At 44.2% G+C, this 20054-nt stretch overlaps 1 protein-coding gene across 1 annotated transcript in view; it reads left to right on the top strand.

Annotated features, from left to right (window-relative positions):
• LGR6 (leucine rich repeat containing G protein-coupled receptor 6) overlaps window positions 1-15432 on the top strand; it is a 135664-nt gene extending 120232 nt beyond the window's left edge. The window contains exons 12-16 of the mRNA XM_083444329.1: window positions 2018-2089; window positions 5207-5332; window positions 6658-6818; window positions 12174-12254; window positions 13063-15432. Coding sequence (XP_083300455.1) covers window positions 2018-2089; window positions 5207-5332; window positions 6658-6818; window positions 12174-12254; window positions 13063-14312 — 1690 coding nt within the window. The 3' untranslated portion in view covers window positions 14313-15432. The remainder of the gene's footprint in view (window positions 1-2017; window positions 2090-5206; window positions 5333-6657; window positions 6819-12173; window positions 12255-13062) is intronic.
• The last annotated feature ends 4622 nt before the right edge of the window (window positions 15433-20054 follow it).

Raw genomic sequence — 20054 nt, 5'->3', positions numbered from 1 at the left:
ATATAATTCGTTCATCTATTTACACCTTCAGTCTGCATGGAGGGAGTCCAGGTCTTACAGCATGGTCATTTCAAGAGGGGCTTGTCCCCCACAGCAGCGCAGCACTGGAGTCAAAGTTATCTCTCTCAGCCAGCCTTCAGCCAGCCTGCCCAAAATGGATCCCAGTCTCTTCTCTCCCCTATTCTTCCCAGCACACCTCACTCCAAACTCCCTCTTTTCCTGACACTTCAGTCATACACCTTATCACCACAGCAAGCTCTGTCTGCCCAGGCCCAATAATTCCTCTCAGATGGACCATCAACACCTTTTGTCATGTTTATGCCTCTATCCCAGGTAAGGCCCTGGCTTGGAAAGGAAGCTTAGCCAGTGTTCTTCCACTGGCCTGCAATTTCCCCTTCAACCCTCCAACTAATCAAAACCCTACCATTTATTAATTTCTAGGGTTTAGTGGTGTCCCCTTCAAATCTACAACAATATGAACACACACTCTATATCACATGCCTCACACAGAGAGAAGACCTGTGATGTATTGCATTCCTCAGAGTTACAAGCATACCAGGAGCAAGAGATTATTTGTGCACCAAAACGTTTCAACCCTTTGGGCTGAAAAGGGGGGAATTTAAAAATAAGTAAAAACAATGGTCCATCACTCATCTTTCCTGCTCCTTACTCAAGTTCTCGAACAGAGTCCTCTGTCCCAAAGCTTAGTCCTAGCCCAGTCTGCAAACCTCACAGCCTTGCACTTTCTGCTCAGGCTGTTCCTTACACAGCTCTCCCTGTTGAAGCTAGAGGACAACAGCCCCTCATACCCTCCATGGATCTTTCAGAAGCTATATGCAAGAGCCCTGTTGTATGACCAGCCAGCTTGTATTCCTAAGGCCCATACTTCTGAGGTTCTGCTGAAATAACAATCCACACCATACTCATACTAAATTCACACATAATAATTCCACCACCACCCTTTGGTGGGTGGGGAGGTCACAGAAAGGACAGGGTCAATCTTCCCTTCCCCAAGTGCAACCTTTTTCTGAAAATGCCCTCCTGTGCTGCTATCATGCTTACAAGAAGTGTTCTATTGGATCTACTAGAAGGCTTTTTGAAGCCTAATTGCAGAGAGAGAAGGGGGCGGTGTGTGTGTGCTGCAAGCTGGATGGGGAAGCCCCAGGTGCCAGATCCAACCCATGGGGTGGTTGCTACCCATCCCTAGAAAAATGTGTGTTATGTACTGAGTTGAATAGGATCCAAACTGCAGCAGTCTGATTGGTCCTAGAACAATAGGATCAAAAAGGCAGCAGTCTGATTGGCCATAGAACAATGCAGCAGTATGATTGGTTGACAGGAACCACCCAATCATGCTCCAGATAGAAGTGAATCCACAACCTGATTGGCTTACAGTAGAATTCCGGAATTAGCCAATCATGTGCAGCCCATTGTGTAAATAATGTATATAAAGCAGATACTTGAGGGGACATTCATTCATTCCTCCTCACCACTATGAGCTGAATAAAGAGCATGAAATCACTTTGCGACTCTGAGTATATTTCAATGTGGTTATCCTTTTTTTCCTGCTTGGACTTCCAGTGGGACGAGTTTTTTCATGTGTTCAAGCTTATTCTCTTCCTCATCCTCAAACTGTGCTGGCAGAGGGTGGGTCCAGTGAGAGAAGGAGAGTGAGAGCCTGACCAGGTATTTGTGCAGGCAAAGGGTAGGTTCACAAGGAGGAGAGCCAAGGGTGAGAGCAATAGTTATCGCAGGACATAGCCAGAGGGTGGGGTGGGCCAGGGAGGAAGGGTTAGAAAGAGGGATTTTGCACGGGCAGAGGGTGGGTTGCAGAATAAACCACTGTAAACCCTGTGTTATTTCTGCACCAGGTAAAGTAATTTTTAGCCCCACAATCCCCCCCGACCTGTCCTTTATTTTGCCCGACCAAAGGTGGCAACCCTAGCAGTTCCCCACCCCTGACTTACAGACTCTTCAGCATACTTTCTCCATCCCTGCATGTACTTTTGCCTTGCAGAGACCTGAGCTGGAATTCCATTCAGTCTATCCACACGGATGCCTTTGTGACCCTCCGCTCTCTCATCAAGCTGTAAGTTACACTGGCAGGGATAAATTACTGTTGTTTGAGTTAAATTTATATGCCACCCTCCCTTCCAAAGCAGGCCAGGGCAGTAAGAGAGGTAGGCATTATGTCAAAGGTAGGCATTGTGTCAAAAATTAAATACCCCAAACTGAGGTGCTGTAGAAGTTAATCTCCTTTTACACACAGCTAAATATGCTTTTCACCTGATCAAAACCTGATTGCTTATCCATTTACAATGTCTAAATTAAAAGGGTAAAAGCTATCACTTTATTATAATATTTTTACCACCAGGCCAGTGAAAGTCCTTAGTTCTGCCAAGCAGTGAAAATTTTGGAATTATTGAGGAGCATCAACATTCCAAAGGCCTTTCTTGGCTCCACTGTCCCCTCTGGTTTAAACAACAATATACCATTAAATGCCAAGGGTTGGTTCTATTACAGAACAGAGTTTAGCTGAAATAACCCATACAGCATGTTGTGTTACTGGACTAAAACCATGTGCTTATTTTCAAGGGAAAATCAGGTGAAAAGAAAAGAAACGTATTGCTGGCAGATCCCCTTAAAAGTGGCAGCCTAACAGCACAGGGTACAAAAGCCTAGTTCCCTAATTTCTAGGGATAATGGGGTGGGATTTACCTAACCAGCCCCAGCAGTGGAAGCCCTGCGCATGGACTGCTGCTGGAAAATGAGGCTTTCCCTTCCTCTCCTCCCCACACACCTTCCCATGCCCCCTGAAAGGGGGGTAGTTCCATCTAGCAAACGAGAATGCCAGATGGAGCAATTGGAAGAGCATGATATTGAATTCCACCGATGGACTTTTGTCCAAAGTAAGTCTAAATAGCATGCATAGGAACAGCAGGCTGCTGGACTTCATTGTTTGAGAATCCAGGTATGGACTCCTGGGCATGTGGAAGCTAGGAAAAATGTCAGTGCCCTTATAGAATACTTGAGAGTAGGGGGTGGATTCAGGGGCACGTCCTGCTATTAACAAAAGAGCAACTGAGCATCTAGTGCTGCAGCAATAAAACTGCTAGCACATTTGCAAAGCTAAGCAGAGTCCTATATGATTTCAAATTAGATGGCAGGGGCTGTGTGTTGAGGTTCCTGCATTGCAGGGGTTTGGACTAGATGACAAAGCAGGATTGCTAAAGTGATGGGCCAGGTGTACGTGTGCTTCATTGGCACTGCATCTTCCCATGGTCTTATTTTGACATGTCTTTGCATAAGCAGAAGTACAGGAAGCGTTCCTGGGGAAAATAGGTACTTTTCTCATGGGTCATGCCTCTGCCGACTCCTGGAACTCTGTTGTGCTGAGAACACAACCCACACTGGTCTCACAGTCATTGCAGTTGGCAAGTGTGGGGCCAGGGTAGACACAAACTGCTTGAGCCACTGGCCTGCAGGGATAAATGGGCCACAAAGGCATATCTGATCACTATGCTGATGTGATATAAATGTCTCACCGCACTATTATATTGCAACGTGTGGGACAAAAAGGAGTGCATGAAATCTGTCTGTGGGCCTGAGGCTATTCGTCTGGCATTTTGGAAAAAAGCCTTGCTTTTTTATTGTGTGGGAAAGATAAAAGTGGTCGTGTCTTTTGCCGGCGAAGCTAACAGAGCAACTATACTGAGAAACAATCAGCTACACATAGTGAACTTTGTTGGCCTCTCTTTCCTTAGTGATAATTCAACCTATACTTGGAATCTTTCTGCCATTCAGCAGAATAGCTTCCCCTCATGCATCCTGACTGGGTAGATTACGTATTAAAGCTACTTGCTGGCTAGCCTGGGAAGAACGTATAGTATAATAATGCTATTTACATATTTTATTACACTCTTGTACCATTCGTCTTCCCAGGTAGCTCAGGATACTATAAAAGATCATACCCTTTCCTATTATAGCATCACAGCCACTCTTTGAGGTCACCAGTTAACTTGATTAGCAAAGCAGTGGTTCTTTACCTTTGGTCTCCCTGGTCCTAGTCCTACACTGCACCATACCCTCCAACATTTCTCTGGTGAAAATACAAAATTCTACTACGGAGAGCAAAAGAGGCCCACACCTTCCAGGATCTCTGTTTGGTCAGTTTCTCGTTGGGAGACCTTATAGGAACCATGTGTATGCTTTCTTGGGTTCCATGATGGAAGAAAAGTGGGCTTATAAATGTTAGAAAATAAACAGATAAAATAAACAAGACTAGTGAGAAGGTTATAGGTTGAATATCACAGAGGAACGAGAAGCCACCAAGATTCACTATGTGTAGATGCTTATTTTCCTTGGCTTCATGTCACATACAAACAGGGGTTCATTGTGAATGACCAACAGTTGTTGCATAATTGCTAGCTGATAAATAAGGGAAGTTGAAACCATGAGTCATGAAACTGGCTTGAAACCTACAAGAAGCCTTGTCCATGTAGCACTAAACCATGATTCAGTTTGACATGTCATGCAGCTGCTATGTATGGGGTGCTTTAAAGCACTATATATTTTCTTACGGGTAACATCTATTTTTGATGGAAAGAGATCTATTTAAAGCAAATACATCTCCTAAAAGTTAGATTTTTTTTTACCAAGGATTATGAGCACAAGTTTTCCTGTTCCTATGAATAGTTGCTACATTAAAGATGCTTGTTTTGGTCAGTGGTTGCCATTTTTACCGTAGAGAAATGCAGCATTCTTGGTTCTTTCTTTTGGGGGCTCTGCTGCCACATTTTGCTGCAAGAAGAATACTTTCCCATGTAATGTGAGTTGGTGTTTGGCATCATGGTGTAAATGCACGCTGTGTCTTTTCTCCAAGCAGCCAAATACATGCCAATTCATAACAACTTAACCTGAACGAAGGTGTGGAAAAAAGCACCCGCCTATTGTGTTCTTTTCATTTATTTGTTTATGTAACATGATCTATTGATTTTTAACAATATCCCAACAACTTACCCAAGGGACTATCAAAAATTGGATTATAAATCCTTTAAATAAACCAACCTTTTTTTAAGTTTTGAAAAATCCTCATTAAAACAGTAATGATATAAATTCTAAATATCCTGAACATCTCTTGGGCCCAGCACACTTCTCACTAACCTATACCAGTGTCCCCACCCCCCACCGCCTTTTTCTCCAATAGAGATTTGACTGACAATCAGCTGGTTACGCTGCCATTGGCTGGATTGAGCGGACTGACTCATCTGAAACTTAAAGGCAACCCTGCACTGTCTGAATCCTTCACAAAAGAGAGCTTTCCCAAGATGAGGTGAGCTTTGTTTCTGATTTCTGGCTTCTGGCTCTGTATGATTGGACTTCGTTTATTTGCTTTGATCTGCCTTCCGCTGTCCGTGTTTACTAGACGTTTCCGTGAATGCTCTTCGGCCAGAGGTTTGAGCAAGCGTGACTTCCTGCTCACACTCTGAATCCATTGCTGCCTTGAGAAATCGATGAGCCACTGAACGTCTTGTCGCTGGCATCATCCAAGCTCACACATAAGCAGAGACCTTGGAAGCAGGGGGCTCACGCCTGGGGCTCAGCAGAGCGGAAAACCTTTGCAAAAGCCAACCTCAGTTTAATGACATCCAGCCTTCCCACAGTAAATGCTGTTTGTGTGGCCGTGTCTTGTCTGCTGTGGATTAATGAGCTGCCTGGAGGGATTAGTAAGCAGCTAAGACAATACTCGGTAATGTTCAGAAAACAATGGCAGAAGTGCCAGCAACATGTGGTGTTCAGCACTGGTCCTGCTCAGAGTAGAACCACTTAAGCTAATGGACATGACTAACTTAATTTCAACACGTTCGTTCTGAGGTGGACTTAGCTAAATACAACCGTTAGCATTTACAGTATGTGAATGGGGAGTCTGTGGCACTCTGTCCCCAGTTCAGTGCCTTTGCAGTACAGTCGTACCTTGGAAGTCAAACGGAATCCGTTCCGGAAGTCCATTTGACTTCCAAAACGTTCAGAAACCAAAGTGAGGCTTCCAATTGGCCGCAGGAAGCTCCTGCAGCCAATCGGAAGCCGCAGAACCCATGTCGGACATTTGGGTTCCAAAGAACATTCACAAAATGCAACACTCACTTCCAGGTTTGCAGCCTTTGGGAGCCAAAACTTTCAACTCGCAAGGCATTCGACTTCTGAGGCACAACTGTATATGGATCACAACATTGCTTGGATTCGAAACTTTATCAGAGACTCTTGAGTGCTCAGTATTGTACTCAGGCTCTACCAAGTTTATGGAAAGAAGGCACTGAGTATTAGTCATTAAATCAACCATTAAGATGCAGACAGCTGATATAGTTGCAGCCTTAAAAAAATGGATAGACCTTTGTGTTTGCAGGAAGAGACAGGAACATGGGGCAGGAAGAAGGAAATACCAGAGGAGCACAAATATTGGGAGACCACCTAAATAAACATCTGGGATCGTGTATGTGCTTGTTCTATACCTGTGTAACTATATTGGCTTCTCCCATATAATACTCATAATTAAAGTGTGGTGAAAGGTCTCTTCCAGGAATCCCTAGCCCCACTCACAGAATTACAGTCCTCCCAAGCTCCTTCAAGTAACTAGTAGCTCTGTATTCTTCTCCCCAGGGTCCTGGAAGTGCCCTATGCCTACCAGTGCTGTGCGTATGGAGCCTGCAGCAATTTCTTCAAAATGTCTAGTCAATGGGATTCTGAGGATATGAGTCCTGAGGATGAGGATGGCCACAAGAGGACCTTGGGACTGCTTACAGGCCACACTGATAATCACTGTGAGTAAGACCGATTTCTGGGTCGCAGTCTAGCTTCTGCTTGCAACCTGAGTTTGTTAAATCAGAAGTTAACTGGGGGGGACAGAGGGGAGTGCAGTCGCTAAGAAGGAAAGCAGGCCTGTGCTCTCATTGTGTTGGAGCAAACTGTGCACTTTCCTGGTTACCCTAATATTTTGATCACTCTGAACTGGCAACTGCAGCTTCTTGAGTGCAAGGAACAGAAAGGAAGACTGGGGTGTATTTCAGGGGGGATTCTGTGCAGTAGGGATCAAATTGGGCCAGCTTAATCGATGTGGCTGTTGCATTGAGGGGGTCTGCTGCTCACTTGGCTGAATCTTTCCTAGCAGGGGGAATTCTCTGTGACTGCAAGTCACATGCAGAAAGCATTGGTGGAAATACACGGATTCCCAAACCACAGCTTGGATTGTTTGTTTGCTGCATGACATGATTGTATAAACACATGGCCCACACACACTGACAAGACCGGGAGACTTCAGTTGAAATGAGAAATACATTCGACACAGTCTACCATGGGGAGAGGAGACTCGTCATCTCTTGATCCTTCTGAGACAGCCTCCTGGCCTATATTATAACAGCCTTGTTGCTTCAGTTCTGGAAGAGTCAAGGATACCCTTCTCACATTTTGTAAGGCTTGTATGGGGCAGGCCACCACCTGCAGTCTGCAGTTACCATCGCAGCCTGGTTGATGCTGTCTGTTTTTTAATAGAATTCATATTTAAGCTTAAGTTTACTGTTCATTAATAAGTAAGTAAAGGTAAAGGTACCCCTGCCCGTACGGGCCAGTCTTGACAGACTCTAGGGTTGTGCGCCCATCTCACTCAAGAGGCCGGGGGCCAGCGCTGTCCGGAGACACTTCCGGGTCACGTGGCCAGTGTGACATCGCTGCTCTGGCGAGCCAGAGCCACACACGGAACACCGTTTACCTTCCCGCTAGTAAGCGGTCCCTATTTATCTACTTGCCCCCGGGGGTGCTTTTGAACTGCTAGGTTGGCAGGAGCTGGGACCGAGCAACGGGAGCGCACCCCGCCACGGGCATTTACCTTTTTGTGGGAATCCTGGGTGTGCATTTCTTCCCTTTCAGAAAAAAAAAAAATCCATGGAAGGTAGATTTTCTACAACTCACAAAGATACTCTCAGGGTTGTACCCTACCTCCTGCCACCTTCTCTTTCAAAGAGAAGAACTTGGAGAAAGTTGCTTCATTACTTACAAAGTATATTTTGAATAGCTGGTTGGTTGGTCACCCACAATCTGATTCCTGGGGGGGGTGGGATGGCAATGCTTGAGTGGACTGTTTTGCTCATGGCTCTTCCTGGAAAAGCTTTGCATCAGTCACAGTAGAGGAGGTACTCTACTGTGGAATCCACATAGTGGGTTCAAATTGCCACAAGGAATGGTCCCTGCATACCTTTTATACTGTTATGCTCCTGGGCTTGGCCTTTCATCCAGCAGTGCAGAGAGTAGGGTTTTCCCTGCAAGTTCAATGGAAGCTCTGTGTGGTTCCTTTGTACAACCAGCTGTTTGGATGGCAGGATGTTTGTGGGAAAGAATATGCACTTTTTTGAAGTTTTCCCAAATCATGTTCTTGACACCTCCAGTAAAATACACAGCAGAGACTCAGCTGTCTAGACTGCTGGGCAACAGGTCTTCTTCTTACAGGTGCCAGCATATTCCTAGCTTAGCTGGGATGGAACTGGGCTTTCTGCAATGAGGAGGCATCAGTGATGTGCTGTACACCTCACAGCCATTCAACCAAAGTTCCTTAGGGAAATATTCGTCATAAATTCCATTCTGTCCATGTGTGTGACTATTCAAGGCATGAAAAAAGCTTACAGAAGAGAGAAATACTTAATACTACATTTGTTGTCATATTCCCCCCCCCCCAACAAAGGCTCTCTGTCTTTAACAGCTATTTTACAAGCAGAAATTCTACAGGGGCAGCTTTCTCCATTGCTGTCCAGGCTCTCACCCTAAAACATACATGCAGAGGATCTTACTTGTAGGGAAGAAAGAGATCTTTATTCAGGCAAGTAACAGTGTAGTCTCAGCAGCAGACACAGGGCTCAGGAGTCACAACTCAGGAGTTCAGGGGCAGGGCAAGAAGTTTGGAACAGGATGGAGCAACAAAGATGTCCCAACAAGTTGCCACACCCTACACGCCATGCTTTTCAAGTCAAGGCATGGCATGCTCAGTCATAAGACTAGGTTGCCTTGCAGGAATGTCAAGATGGCAGAGGTGGCTCCTGGTTTGATGTGACTGTCAGGAGCTTGTCCAACTCTCGAGTAGGACCCTGGCAGAGACACATGCCCGACTGGCATGTTCCCTCCCTCCTGGTCAATCGTTCGGAAGCTTCAAAAGCTTTCTTCTGCCTGAACATCACAGCGACTGATGCCAACAGACATTGGCACACTTAGGGATCCGGAGTGTCTTCGCAGCTTGCGTAACAGACCTCAGCAATTCAGCATTTTGGCTAATCTACTTTATTTACATATAAACACACAGAGAGCACTGCAACATGGCTACCTCTCTCATTAGCATCAGACAGCAAAGAGAAAAAGAACAAAGGACAATAGTCCCACTTCACGTAACACAGTAGCATAAGCATCCTGTCTCCGTCACTTCCCACTCTGTGGAGTCAAAACATACACTGTCATGTGATAGACAAAAATCCCATGACTGCAATGATGGAGCAGGAATTCTAACAGTGACAAGACTGTCCCCTCCTGTTCTGCCTCCCCAGCCCTCAGCTGTTCAGAGCCCTTCCCATCTCCACTGAGGCTCTCTGCTCCACAGGAAGTTCAGGAAGAGAGCGGGTATCCCTACTCCCCTTTCTGAAGTAGCTCAAGTTGGGGTGAAGATATCCTCCTTCCTCTAACTGAGGTTCCCACCATTCAGTCCCACCTTGCCATTTTTTCTTCCTCTTCCTCCTGCATTAGAGCCTGCCAGTCTGGGCCAGATCCTGACCATATTGTGGGGTTCGTGGCAATTACTTTGTCCCATTACAAGGTAAACTGTCTCTATCAAATTCCTGCATCTTTGGAAAACACAGGATTCTCTTGCCGGGGAAAGTGGCAAGCCTCCATTAAAGGACATTCCTTCAGAGCTCTCTCTCAGTGCCTAGTGCTGCCCATTCAAAACCCTATTTAAAACATTTACCTTTGGTAAATGTTTCCAGCAGTGGTGCACTAATAATATAGATCTGCTCAATATCCATATCCAAGGGCCTGGAGAATTTAAAGAAAGAGATTGTGTTACACACAAAAAGAAATCTGCGAAACAGAGCTAAGCACCTTAATAGCCAACAGAGCAACTACACAGGAGTGGGGGAACTTTTTCATCCAGGCAAGCAAAAGACATTAGCAGAGCGCAAGGGCACTTTCCAGCCAGGCAAAAGTACCCAAGGAGGCTACAAAGCAGGATCAGTGAGGGGCAAGGCTAGGGAGGGGATGTGGCCTTAGGAGATATTATTTGATGATGATGATGATTATTATTATTAAAATTTGTATTCAGCCCTTCATCCAAAGATCACAGGGTGGTTCACAACATAGAAATACAAAATGAGAACACAAAATACAGAATAAAAACAAGAATAAAAACCAACCAATTACCCCCTCCCACAAACACATTTGAAAGGACGTAGAATATTAATCAGCCTGGTTAAAGAGAAATGTTTTTGCCCTGAGGAGAGCATTTCACAAATGGGGAGCCACCCCAGAAAAGGCCTGTTCTTGTGTTGCCATCCTCTGGACCTCTCGTGTAGGAAACACATGAGGAAAGGCTTCAGATAATGACTGCAGGGTCCAGGACAGTTCATATCAGGCACTAGGCAAAACCCAGACATTTCAGTTGGCTCCTAGAAGTGTTAGAGGAGGCAGCATACCTATGCTTTTGCTAAGATAACAGACTTTCGTATTTCAGCTATGGAAAATTCCCTTTAATGCTCAGCAAAGTACAACCATTTTGGTAGATTCTTTTTTTAAAAAAAAAAAAAAAAGAAGAAGAAATCTGAAACCACAGTAAATTATAAAATCACATATAACGACAGTACCCCATGAGGCTTATAATAGAAAAGAGCAAAACACATTACAAATTTGTATTCTGTAACAGTGTGCAATCAATTCCCATTCCTGAAACTTATTTATCTATATAAAAATATTTATTTCTGTGTCTCTTAATGGGATGGACCACTGGGTTTGGACTACTCAAATCCTCTTTAGAGTTCTCATGATTTTTCATTGTCACTGTTAATTTAATAACTGCTAATTGCTCCTATAACCGTAATCGACCTGGCTTTTGGCTTTCCTTCAGAAGTCTAGCAAATAAAATTCTGGCCAAAGTAAGTATATGTAGTATTTGTGCCTGACATTTTTCTGGAACGCTATGCTTCACAGAATTCAGTAGACCTGTTAAAGGAAACTTTGGGAAATGTTTGTTAATGACACCAGCCTCCATAGACCAAACTTGTTCTGTTCTGCTTTTGGGAATTTCCACTACATATGCTAGAACTCCCGTTTTCTCTCTTTACAGAACCAACATGTACTGCCCTGCCCTTCTACTCTTTGACTGTGTCTGATGCCATTGCATGGCCGTCCAACACAGTTGCCTTTATAACATGCAGCCACCAAAAAAGTTAATTCCTCACTTTAAAAAACAACAAAAAACCCTCACACCTCATCCAGACCAGTGTGTTAAATACTTGGTTTCAGTTCTCCAAATAGAGCTGCCTTCCTTGAAAAGGATTCTTTAGTAACATTTGATAATCTTTGTGGAATTCCCCCCCCCCCATTTTTAATATGTCAAATTCAGTTTTCTCCGGGTGTAACTTGTGTTTCTGCCCTACCCTATGTATAACGGAGTGAGAATGTTCTTGTGCTTGCGTCCTGCTTGTGGGTTTCCTACATAAAATCACAGAACTGTAGAGTTGGAAGGGACCATGAGGGTCATCTAGTCCAACCCCCTGCAATGCAGGAACCTTTACCCAACATCTTGTTGGCCACCATGAGAACAGGATGCTGGACTTGATCGGCCATTTACCTGATTGAGCAGGCTCAAAATTAAGGGCTGACTTTTTGGTTTTGAATAGGATGTTGTTGTTGTTGTTGTTGTTTACCCCACCTTTTCCCTCCTCGTCGTGTAAGTCATAAACCATCATGTTCCTGAGGTTTATTGTTCCAGTTATGAGATTAAGAAACATAGGAATGTATAACAAGGGTGGCTCTCTTTCCATTTTAACAGCCGTCACTTTATGAAAACAAGGTACATGTCTGGCTCACAATGCAAAGCTAAGCATTAACACCCCTGTGATGTTGGTCTTTCTTTCTGTATGACTTTCCAGATGACCTGGATATGGATGATTTCCAGCTGGAACTTGAGGATTCAAAGCTGCACCCCAACATCCAGTGTACCCCAAGCCCTGGTAAGAAGTAGTCTTGAAGCACAACGCTTAAATCTTTAAATAGAAGGATGGTTGCTGGACGTGTTGCAAGGGAAGCCAGCAAATACTATTTCTGTGGCGGCAACAGATGAGTGTTACATACACCGCTCCATTCAGAATTGTGTTCTTTTGTGGCTGAATTATGCAAGCATGGAATTGGGAGTGGGTGAATAATTCGGTAAATTTGTAATCCCCCTTTTTGAAAAGCTATTTTTCTAGTCTTTAATGCCACAAAGAAAGGGAATGTCAGTGTTTGTGAAATCTCAGGAGGGGGTGAGCAAGATTGTTGTAGCCTGGGGCAGTCTTCCATGCCCCATCTAGCTCTTTGCCCCACCCCCGCCAGCTCCATATGCGGAATCAGAATGAAAAATAAGCATTTTGTTCTGTGAACGTTCTGCTCCAAAACCCTGGTTGTGGCAACTGGTTTTAAAGCTGTAGAGCTGTATGTACAAGACCTGCCTTCTGCACTGAGCCTCCTTGAATTGTAGCCATGATGTCCCTCAGCCTCTGCTTGCTTGTTCAGTAAGTGCCTGTTGCTTCATCATATATAAGTGGAGCAAAATGGTCAAATGTCATAAGAAGCTGCCTTATACAGAGTCAAACCAATAGTCCACCTAGCTCAGTAGTTTATATACTGACAGGAGACGTCAGGGATTGAACTTGGGACCTTCTGCATGCAAAGCGGATGCTGTACTACGGAGCCACAATCCTGTACTCAGCAGTGCCTTGTGCCAGCTGCTCGGCTGCAGCATCCAGTTTGTAATGTGGCTCCTTCCTTCTTTTCTTCCAGGCCCCTTCAAGCCTTGCGATCACCTGTTTGAGAGCTGGGTCATCCGCCTGGGTGTCTGGCTGATCACGCTGGTCTCCATGCTGTGCAATGGGCTGGTCATGGCGGTTGTCTTTGCTTCGCCCGGCTACCTGTCCCCCGTCAAGTTTGTCATTGGCGCCATTGCTGGAGCCAACATGCTGACGGGCACGTACTGCGCCATCCTGGCCTTTGTGGACGCCATCACCTTTGGTCACTTTGCGAAATACGGGGCCCGGTGGGAGACGGGCGCAGGGTGCCAGGTGACGGGCTTCCTCTCGGTGTTTGCTTCGGAGGCTTCCATCCTTCTGCTGACCCTGGCTGCTGTGCAGTGCAGTCTCTCGGTGTCATGCATGCGGACCTATGGGAAGGTGCCCTCTTTCGGCACCGTCAAGGCAGGTGCGCTGAGTTGCCTGGCGCTGTCTTCAGTGGCTGCCGCACTGCCGCTCTTCTCTGTTGGGGAGTACGGGGCATCCCCCCTCTGCCTACCCTACCCACTCCTGGATGGGAAACCTTCCATGCTGGGGTTCATGGTGGCCCTGGTGCTGGTCAACACCCTCTGCTTCCTCATTATCACTGGAACATACATCCGCCTCTATTGCAACCTGCTGAAAGGAGAGTTTGACTCTGTCTGGGACTGTGCTATGATCAAGCATGTGGCTTGGCTCATTTTCACCAACTGCCTTCTCTATTGCCCCGTGGCCTTCCTGACCTTCTCTTCCATGCTCAGCCTCTTCCTCATTACCCCCGAAGTCATCAAGTCTGTGCTGCTGGTGGTGCTTCCTCTGCCAGCCTGCCTGAACCCCCTGCTCTACCTGCTGTTTAACCCACACTTCAGAGATGACCTACGGCTCCTGAGGCAGAAGAGCCAGGCCCGGGAGAGCTGCGCCCAGTCCTACGTGTCAGAGGACACAGAGAAGAGCTCGTATGACTCTACCCAGGCCCTGGTTGCTTTCTCTGACATGGATCATATATTTGAGGCACCAGACATCTTCAGAGTGCCTCCTAGGTGCTCGTCGGTACTAGATGCCTACAGCTACCCATCAGTGACTCTCATCCCACACCAGCAAAAGGCAGGTGCCGGAGGACACGACAGTGGCTTCTCCACTCACCTGTCCTACCTTGCTGATGATGAGTTGCTCATCGCATCGGAAAGCAGAGACCCGGCAAGGAGCAGCCTTAGGATTGCCTTGTTTTCTACACCGCCTGCACCAGCCTTCACGTCTCACTTATAAACAGTCGTTCAGCCTCCCAGACCCGGTACACGTTCGCTCTGTGAAAAGCCTATGCAAGAGCCCACCCGTAGCCACCAACAGCTTTGGACAATGGCTGTTCTGGGGAAAGGGTGGCACAGTTTATTGCTTCTTCTGGGGGGAAAAGGGCCTTGAGAGCCTGCAAGGTGCTGCCAACTCCATGTATCCTAGCTTACTGGAGCATTGTCTTCTGCTCTCTTGCCACACCAGTGTGTAAGGTAGTGTGGGTCCTTCAAGGGGGGACGACGACCAGGGGACCATTGAGTTAAAATCTTCTGATACACAACAGCAAACTAAAATGTAGCAAAACGAGAAACAGCTAACCAACTATGATGCAGCTTCCCAGCTTCCCAGGATACATCTGGTCCTGCTCCTCATAAATTGTGTGAAGCAGGCAACAGAGTGCTATCCCCAATTAACCTTGCCTTAGAACGATAACAGATGACAAATAAGGCAGTGACTGAGCTGCTGTATAGACATGACAATGTCTGCCAGGGTAGATAGCCCAACACCAGCTGAACATATGAATTGCACCGCAGTCTTTCCTCTTCATTCTCTGTAATGAGGTGTGCCATCAGTTCTGTTCTACAAATGGAGAAGAGGAGCTGAAGGTAACATACTATTCTTTAACTTGGGATGCTTCAGTTTCATTAATCCTGGTCTCTTTTTTTAGCAATGATGCACCTATCCAGGCTGCAGATGTCTAAAATTCACTTCTAAGGCACCTAAAAATGAAGTGAGAATCCCAGGGCAGTGACAAAGTCAGGATTAGATCTCACCAAGGTTGTGCCATGTCAAGAGCCAAACCATGCCACATTTTAGATTCACCATTTAGGGTAGAATGAGCTGCTTGTTCCTGGTCTCACTGAAGCCCATAAATGCAAAACATGAGCTAAAATGCAGTGTAATGAATTTGGTGTGTTTCCATAATCTTTTGGAACTCATGTAAACTCATCCCAATGAGCACATAATGGATAGATATTCTACCTTGTAGCACCCCCTCATTTTTAAAAAACTGCTGGTATTGCAAGGAAGAAGACTTGAGTACAGTGAAAGACTGAAGAGAAGAAATTTAAGGCCCAGATATATTCACCATAAGCCAGAAATATTCTACCTTGTAGCACCCCCTCATTTTTAAAAAAACTGCTGGTATTGCAAGGAAGAAGACTTGAGTACAGTGAAAGACTGAAGAGAAGAAATTTAAGGCCCAGATATATTCACCATAAGCCAGAAATCCCCAACATAAAAAAGTCTTCTTGCCCTCTAAGCCAAGCCCGACAAAGGGCAACTGCAGCTAAAGCCCAACCATTTACAGATTCCAGAATCCAGTTGCACTGCTCCAGTTCTGCAATTTAGCCTTCAATTATCCTCTCGCCTTCTTTACAACTTACATATAGAAATCATGAAAGCAAACTCACATCTCTTGCTTTTCCACCTAAAAGCACCTATGCTCTCAGTAAGAACTATAGTCCTACTGACAGATGGGAAACAGTGACACAGGACTAAATCTTGATTGGCACAGGAACAAACCTTAATTGAAGCCACTAGGAGGTTAAGATGTAACTTGCTGCTTGATGGATCTTGATGGATGCTTCTAGAAAGAGCAAGATACAGAAATTATCCCAACTGTTTAACAACTACAGCTTGCTGGAATTGCCCAGGTTAATTTTCAGGCTGGTTTTTTTCCTTTTTTTCTGAGAAGGCATAGTTATCAATTAATAACTTGTCAAGGGAGGTAGGAAAAAATTCCTGTCGTATGGGATTTTATTGCTAGCATTTTAATACCTTGCAGAGCACACTATCAAGCATATAGTCTAGACTACATATGTAGTTCTGCTTTTAGGAAAGTTCTTAATATTTTCAGGAGAGAAATGTACACTGAAACACAGAGGATGTGGAAAAATGTTACAAACACACCAGGTGCCTTTTCCTTCAATCCCCTTAAGGATGATTCTGCCGAAATAATTTTGGTTACTACAGTGTTCTGGTTGGGTAGAACTCCAGAACTCTTGAAGTTCCCACTTGCTACTTTGGCTTACTTCAATACAGTGTATGAATGAAAGCTGGCTTAAATATCTTGGGAAGATTCATTATGGCCTAGAGAAAAAGGTGCAACACATATAGTGGTAAGCCCTTTTGCTGCTCAGCTCCTCCAGAACTAGAATTAGTATTAACCATCCATACCTGGAAAGAATTGTCCTCCTTGGGGCTGTAAGTTTGAGCGCAGCTCAGTCAACTTTTAGAAATGCAAAATTCCTACAGCTTGTACCATCAATACGTCCAAAATCAACCACAGGAAGTATCAATTTAAATGCCTTTACACACCATGTTTGTTATTGTCTGTATATACACATTGCCATATATGATGGCATACGATGCTAGCATGAGCGTGTTTGTATATTATGTGTATATTTATATAGAGAGCTATATAGCCATTTGCCCTCTCTTTTTGAACTTGTGTCATCTTTTTTTTTTTGTATATTGATGTGTAAAGCACTCTGGAAGACCTTGTAGAAAATTAAAAAATTGTTAATTTTAAAACCATGCTTTATATTGTTTCTATGACTTAGTCAGGGAACCACAAACCCTCAGGCTTGTTCCTACATGCTCATTCCTTGCGACAGCTTGTGTCTAGGCATAATCTTATCACAGATGTATTGCCACAGATATAAACTCAATGTTTTCCAGCTGAGTTGGTTCATGTGTTCAGTTGCCAGTCATCAGGTTTAAGGTCTCTAGTGACATGCATGAAGGTGAACAAGCTCCAGTGTGTATGCTAGGAAGTACCAATCTAACATCACAGCAAGTGTGGTTTGGGAAATATGGGGAGGGGGGACAAGACAGACATAATCTCAGACAGAAAGTGAAAGCCTCTCTTTTAATAAAGGAGTCTGACTTGACAGCACCAAAGACAAACTAGCTGCTGAAGCACTACATCAACTCTTCAAGAAAACCCCTCCCCACCCCCAAATCTTATCTGGGTCTTGCATTTCATGCCTTTATATGAAGGCCCAAGGAGATGAATGAATGAACACTCCCACTTCAGTGACAGTCGGCTTTAAAGGAGGCTTATGCACAATTTTGATAGCCTGTGACTTCAGATAGCTGAAGAACAAAACGGTACATCAAAGTTGTTGTTTTTAAGGCAGATTGATATAGCTGACTAACCCACAAGGATTGGAATGTGAACTAAGCTCTTCAGAGTTCCTTCAATTTTTAAAAAATCTTAGTAATAGCATACTCATTTGAAAAAACACACACAGTATAATGAAATACTGAGAACCTCTACAATTCCATACCAGTCCAGATGGTCTCAAATTCTGTATTTGGACCACGTTGTGGAAATTTAGATGTGTATACAGTTGTATGCTTGGTCTGAAAGTTTCGTTGCTAAATTGGGATTCTGTCAGATTTGACTTTATTTTTTAAAAAAACACAATTGAACAAAAAAAAATGATGCAAGAGAGACAGCTGGGGCAACAGTCAGGTAGGGACACAAAGTCTGAGAAAGTAAAGTTATTCGCATGGAAGACACACCTTGACACACATACCCTATTTAGGCATGATGCATTTTTCCACAGCCTCTTCATATGAAAGCATGAGAAAAGGGATTAAAGTTTTTTAATCATGAAAACTGAGATTCTTTCCCAGAGACAGTGTTTCTCATCTACCCCATCTCAGCACTACGATGTGGCGTATGTGGCAGTGGGGGAGGAGGAGGAAACTCAGGGAACTGTGCAAGGGACAGTGTTCCCTTTCCGCCCCATCATAGCACTGCAATGGAGAATGTTTACTTGCAAATGCACCTCTCCGAGCTTAGGTTTTGATTATATGATACAATCGCCTACTCTCTAAAACTGTGTTAGGAAAATGATGCAAATTACAAGGGGTTTTCACTTAAACCTCCCCTACCCTCACTTTGAACTGTGATAAATGCTTTGTTTCAGCTGCCCTGAATACCAAATGAATGATATACGTTTATTGTGCAAAGAGGCTTAAAAAAAAAAATCTGCTTCAGTGTCTCTTTGGAGTGTTAAAATCTTAGGCTGTGCCACCTGCACATAAATTTTTGAATTCTATTTTGTGATATACAAGCAACCCCTGATTTCCGCAGGGGCTACGTCTGGGTCAGATGGCAGAGCATGCATAAGCCCGCCTGGGTTGCCACGATGCGTGCGTGGTCACACATCAATCGGACGCACGTAAACCAGTCGCTGCCTGTGTATCTATTTGTGTGTGCTTGTATATACATGCACACACACATATACACACACACTTTAATGTAGAAGATTCCCAGCAAAACTGATTACACTAAAAGTATTTTAATTCCAGTTTACAATTTAATCCCAGTTGCTGTGCTCATGTCCTGCTTGCAGGCTTCTGCAGGCATCTGACTGGCCACTGTGGGAACTGAATTCTGGACTAGGTGAGTCATTGGTCTGATCCAGGAGGTTTGTCTTGTGTTCCCATGTTCTAACACCCCCATCGTGACCCAAAATAATTTATTACCTCTGTTTCCCATACATTCAAATGGCCTAATATTGTTTTCTCCTCTACCAGTATTTTTGCAGTTTGCTCACTAGGAGGATTACTTTGGGGAAGTAAACCCCAAATATCGACATATAGGCAATATAGTTCCTGCTGGAAGGTAGCAGCAACTGCCTTCTGTCAGAGAAGACAAAATGTGATAAATTGTATGGCTGATAATTTGCTAGCGTGGGCCTTTGCCAAAATATGTTCTGAACCAATATTTAAACCTACTGTATAATCTGTTCAGAAGAGTTATACTTAGGTTTCTTTTCAGAGCTGGAAAAATTGGGATTAAAATCAAAACACAGTTTCAGTCCAATTTTCTTCACATCCCAGTTCTAATAAAGACACCGTCCAGTCTTCTCCATAGGCATGTGCTCAACTTTTCCTCAAACACACCTTGCAAAATGACTATTTAAAAAATACAAACGTACCCATTTTTAATTCAACGTGGGGATGCAATGGGAAAGTAGATGGAATGCTTGATGCATTTTTGTCGCCTGTGAATAAAATTATATTTCTGAAAAATGTTATATATCCAAAGAATTGCTTACATGGGTGGAAATATAACAGTAGCTATGGGTGTGTACAGTTATCTTTAGTAATTTATACAAAGGTATGTTCGCAACTGGCTATACTTATACTGATTAAAGACCTGTTCATTTTAGCTTTGACCCAGAATAGGAGTGCTTCTTTAAGAATACACTGACGCATTTTGTTGCATGTCCCACTTTTACTACTAATTACCTAACAATATTATATTAAATGTAACAGGTTTAGTAATGTGTACTAAAGGTTTAGCAACATTGGTAAAGAGCAGTGTCCACAAAGAAAAGCCAAACTCACACTGCACTTTTACAGTTAAACGTGCCTAATTGTTTTTAGTACTGCTTCTGTCTCCACTGTCACACCCTAAATTTAGAGGAGGAATCCAGCACATTAGAGATACTTCTCTACTTAAACAGTGAGGGATTGAAACCTGGGCATGCAAACCATGAGTTCGTCCTTGGAACTGTGCATCCTTCAGACCAATGCTCAACTTGCTGAAGGTGTCTTCAAACTTACAAAGCTGCCAAGAAAGGAGCAGATACATAAAATATTATTTGCACTCATCTGTAATCCAGCAAGTTTGGCCAAAGGTACACAACTTTAGCTTCCAGAAATAGTTTAAACACCATTCATGACCATTAGTCA

Source organism: Podarcis tiliguerta (genome assembly GCF_965153285.1).
Source record: "Podarcis tiliguerta genome assembly, chromosome: 6".
NCBI classification, from domain to species: Eukaryota; Metazoa; Chordata; class Lepidosauria; order Squamata; family Lacertidae; genus Podarcis; species Podarcis tiliguerta.
The sequence above is the reverse complement of the archived record's forward strand: the minus strand, read 5'-3'. Positions and strand labels throughout refer to the sequence as shown.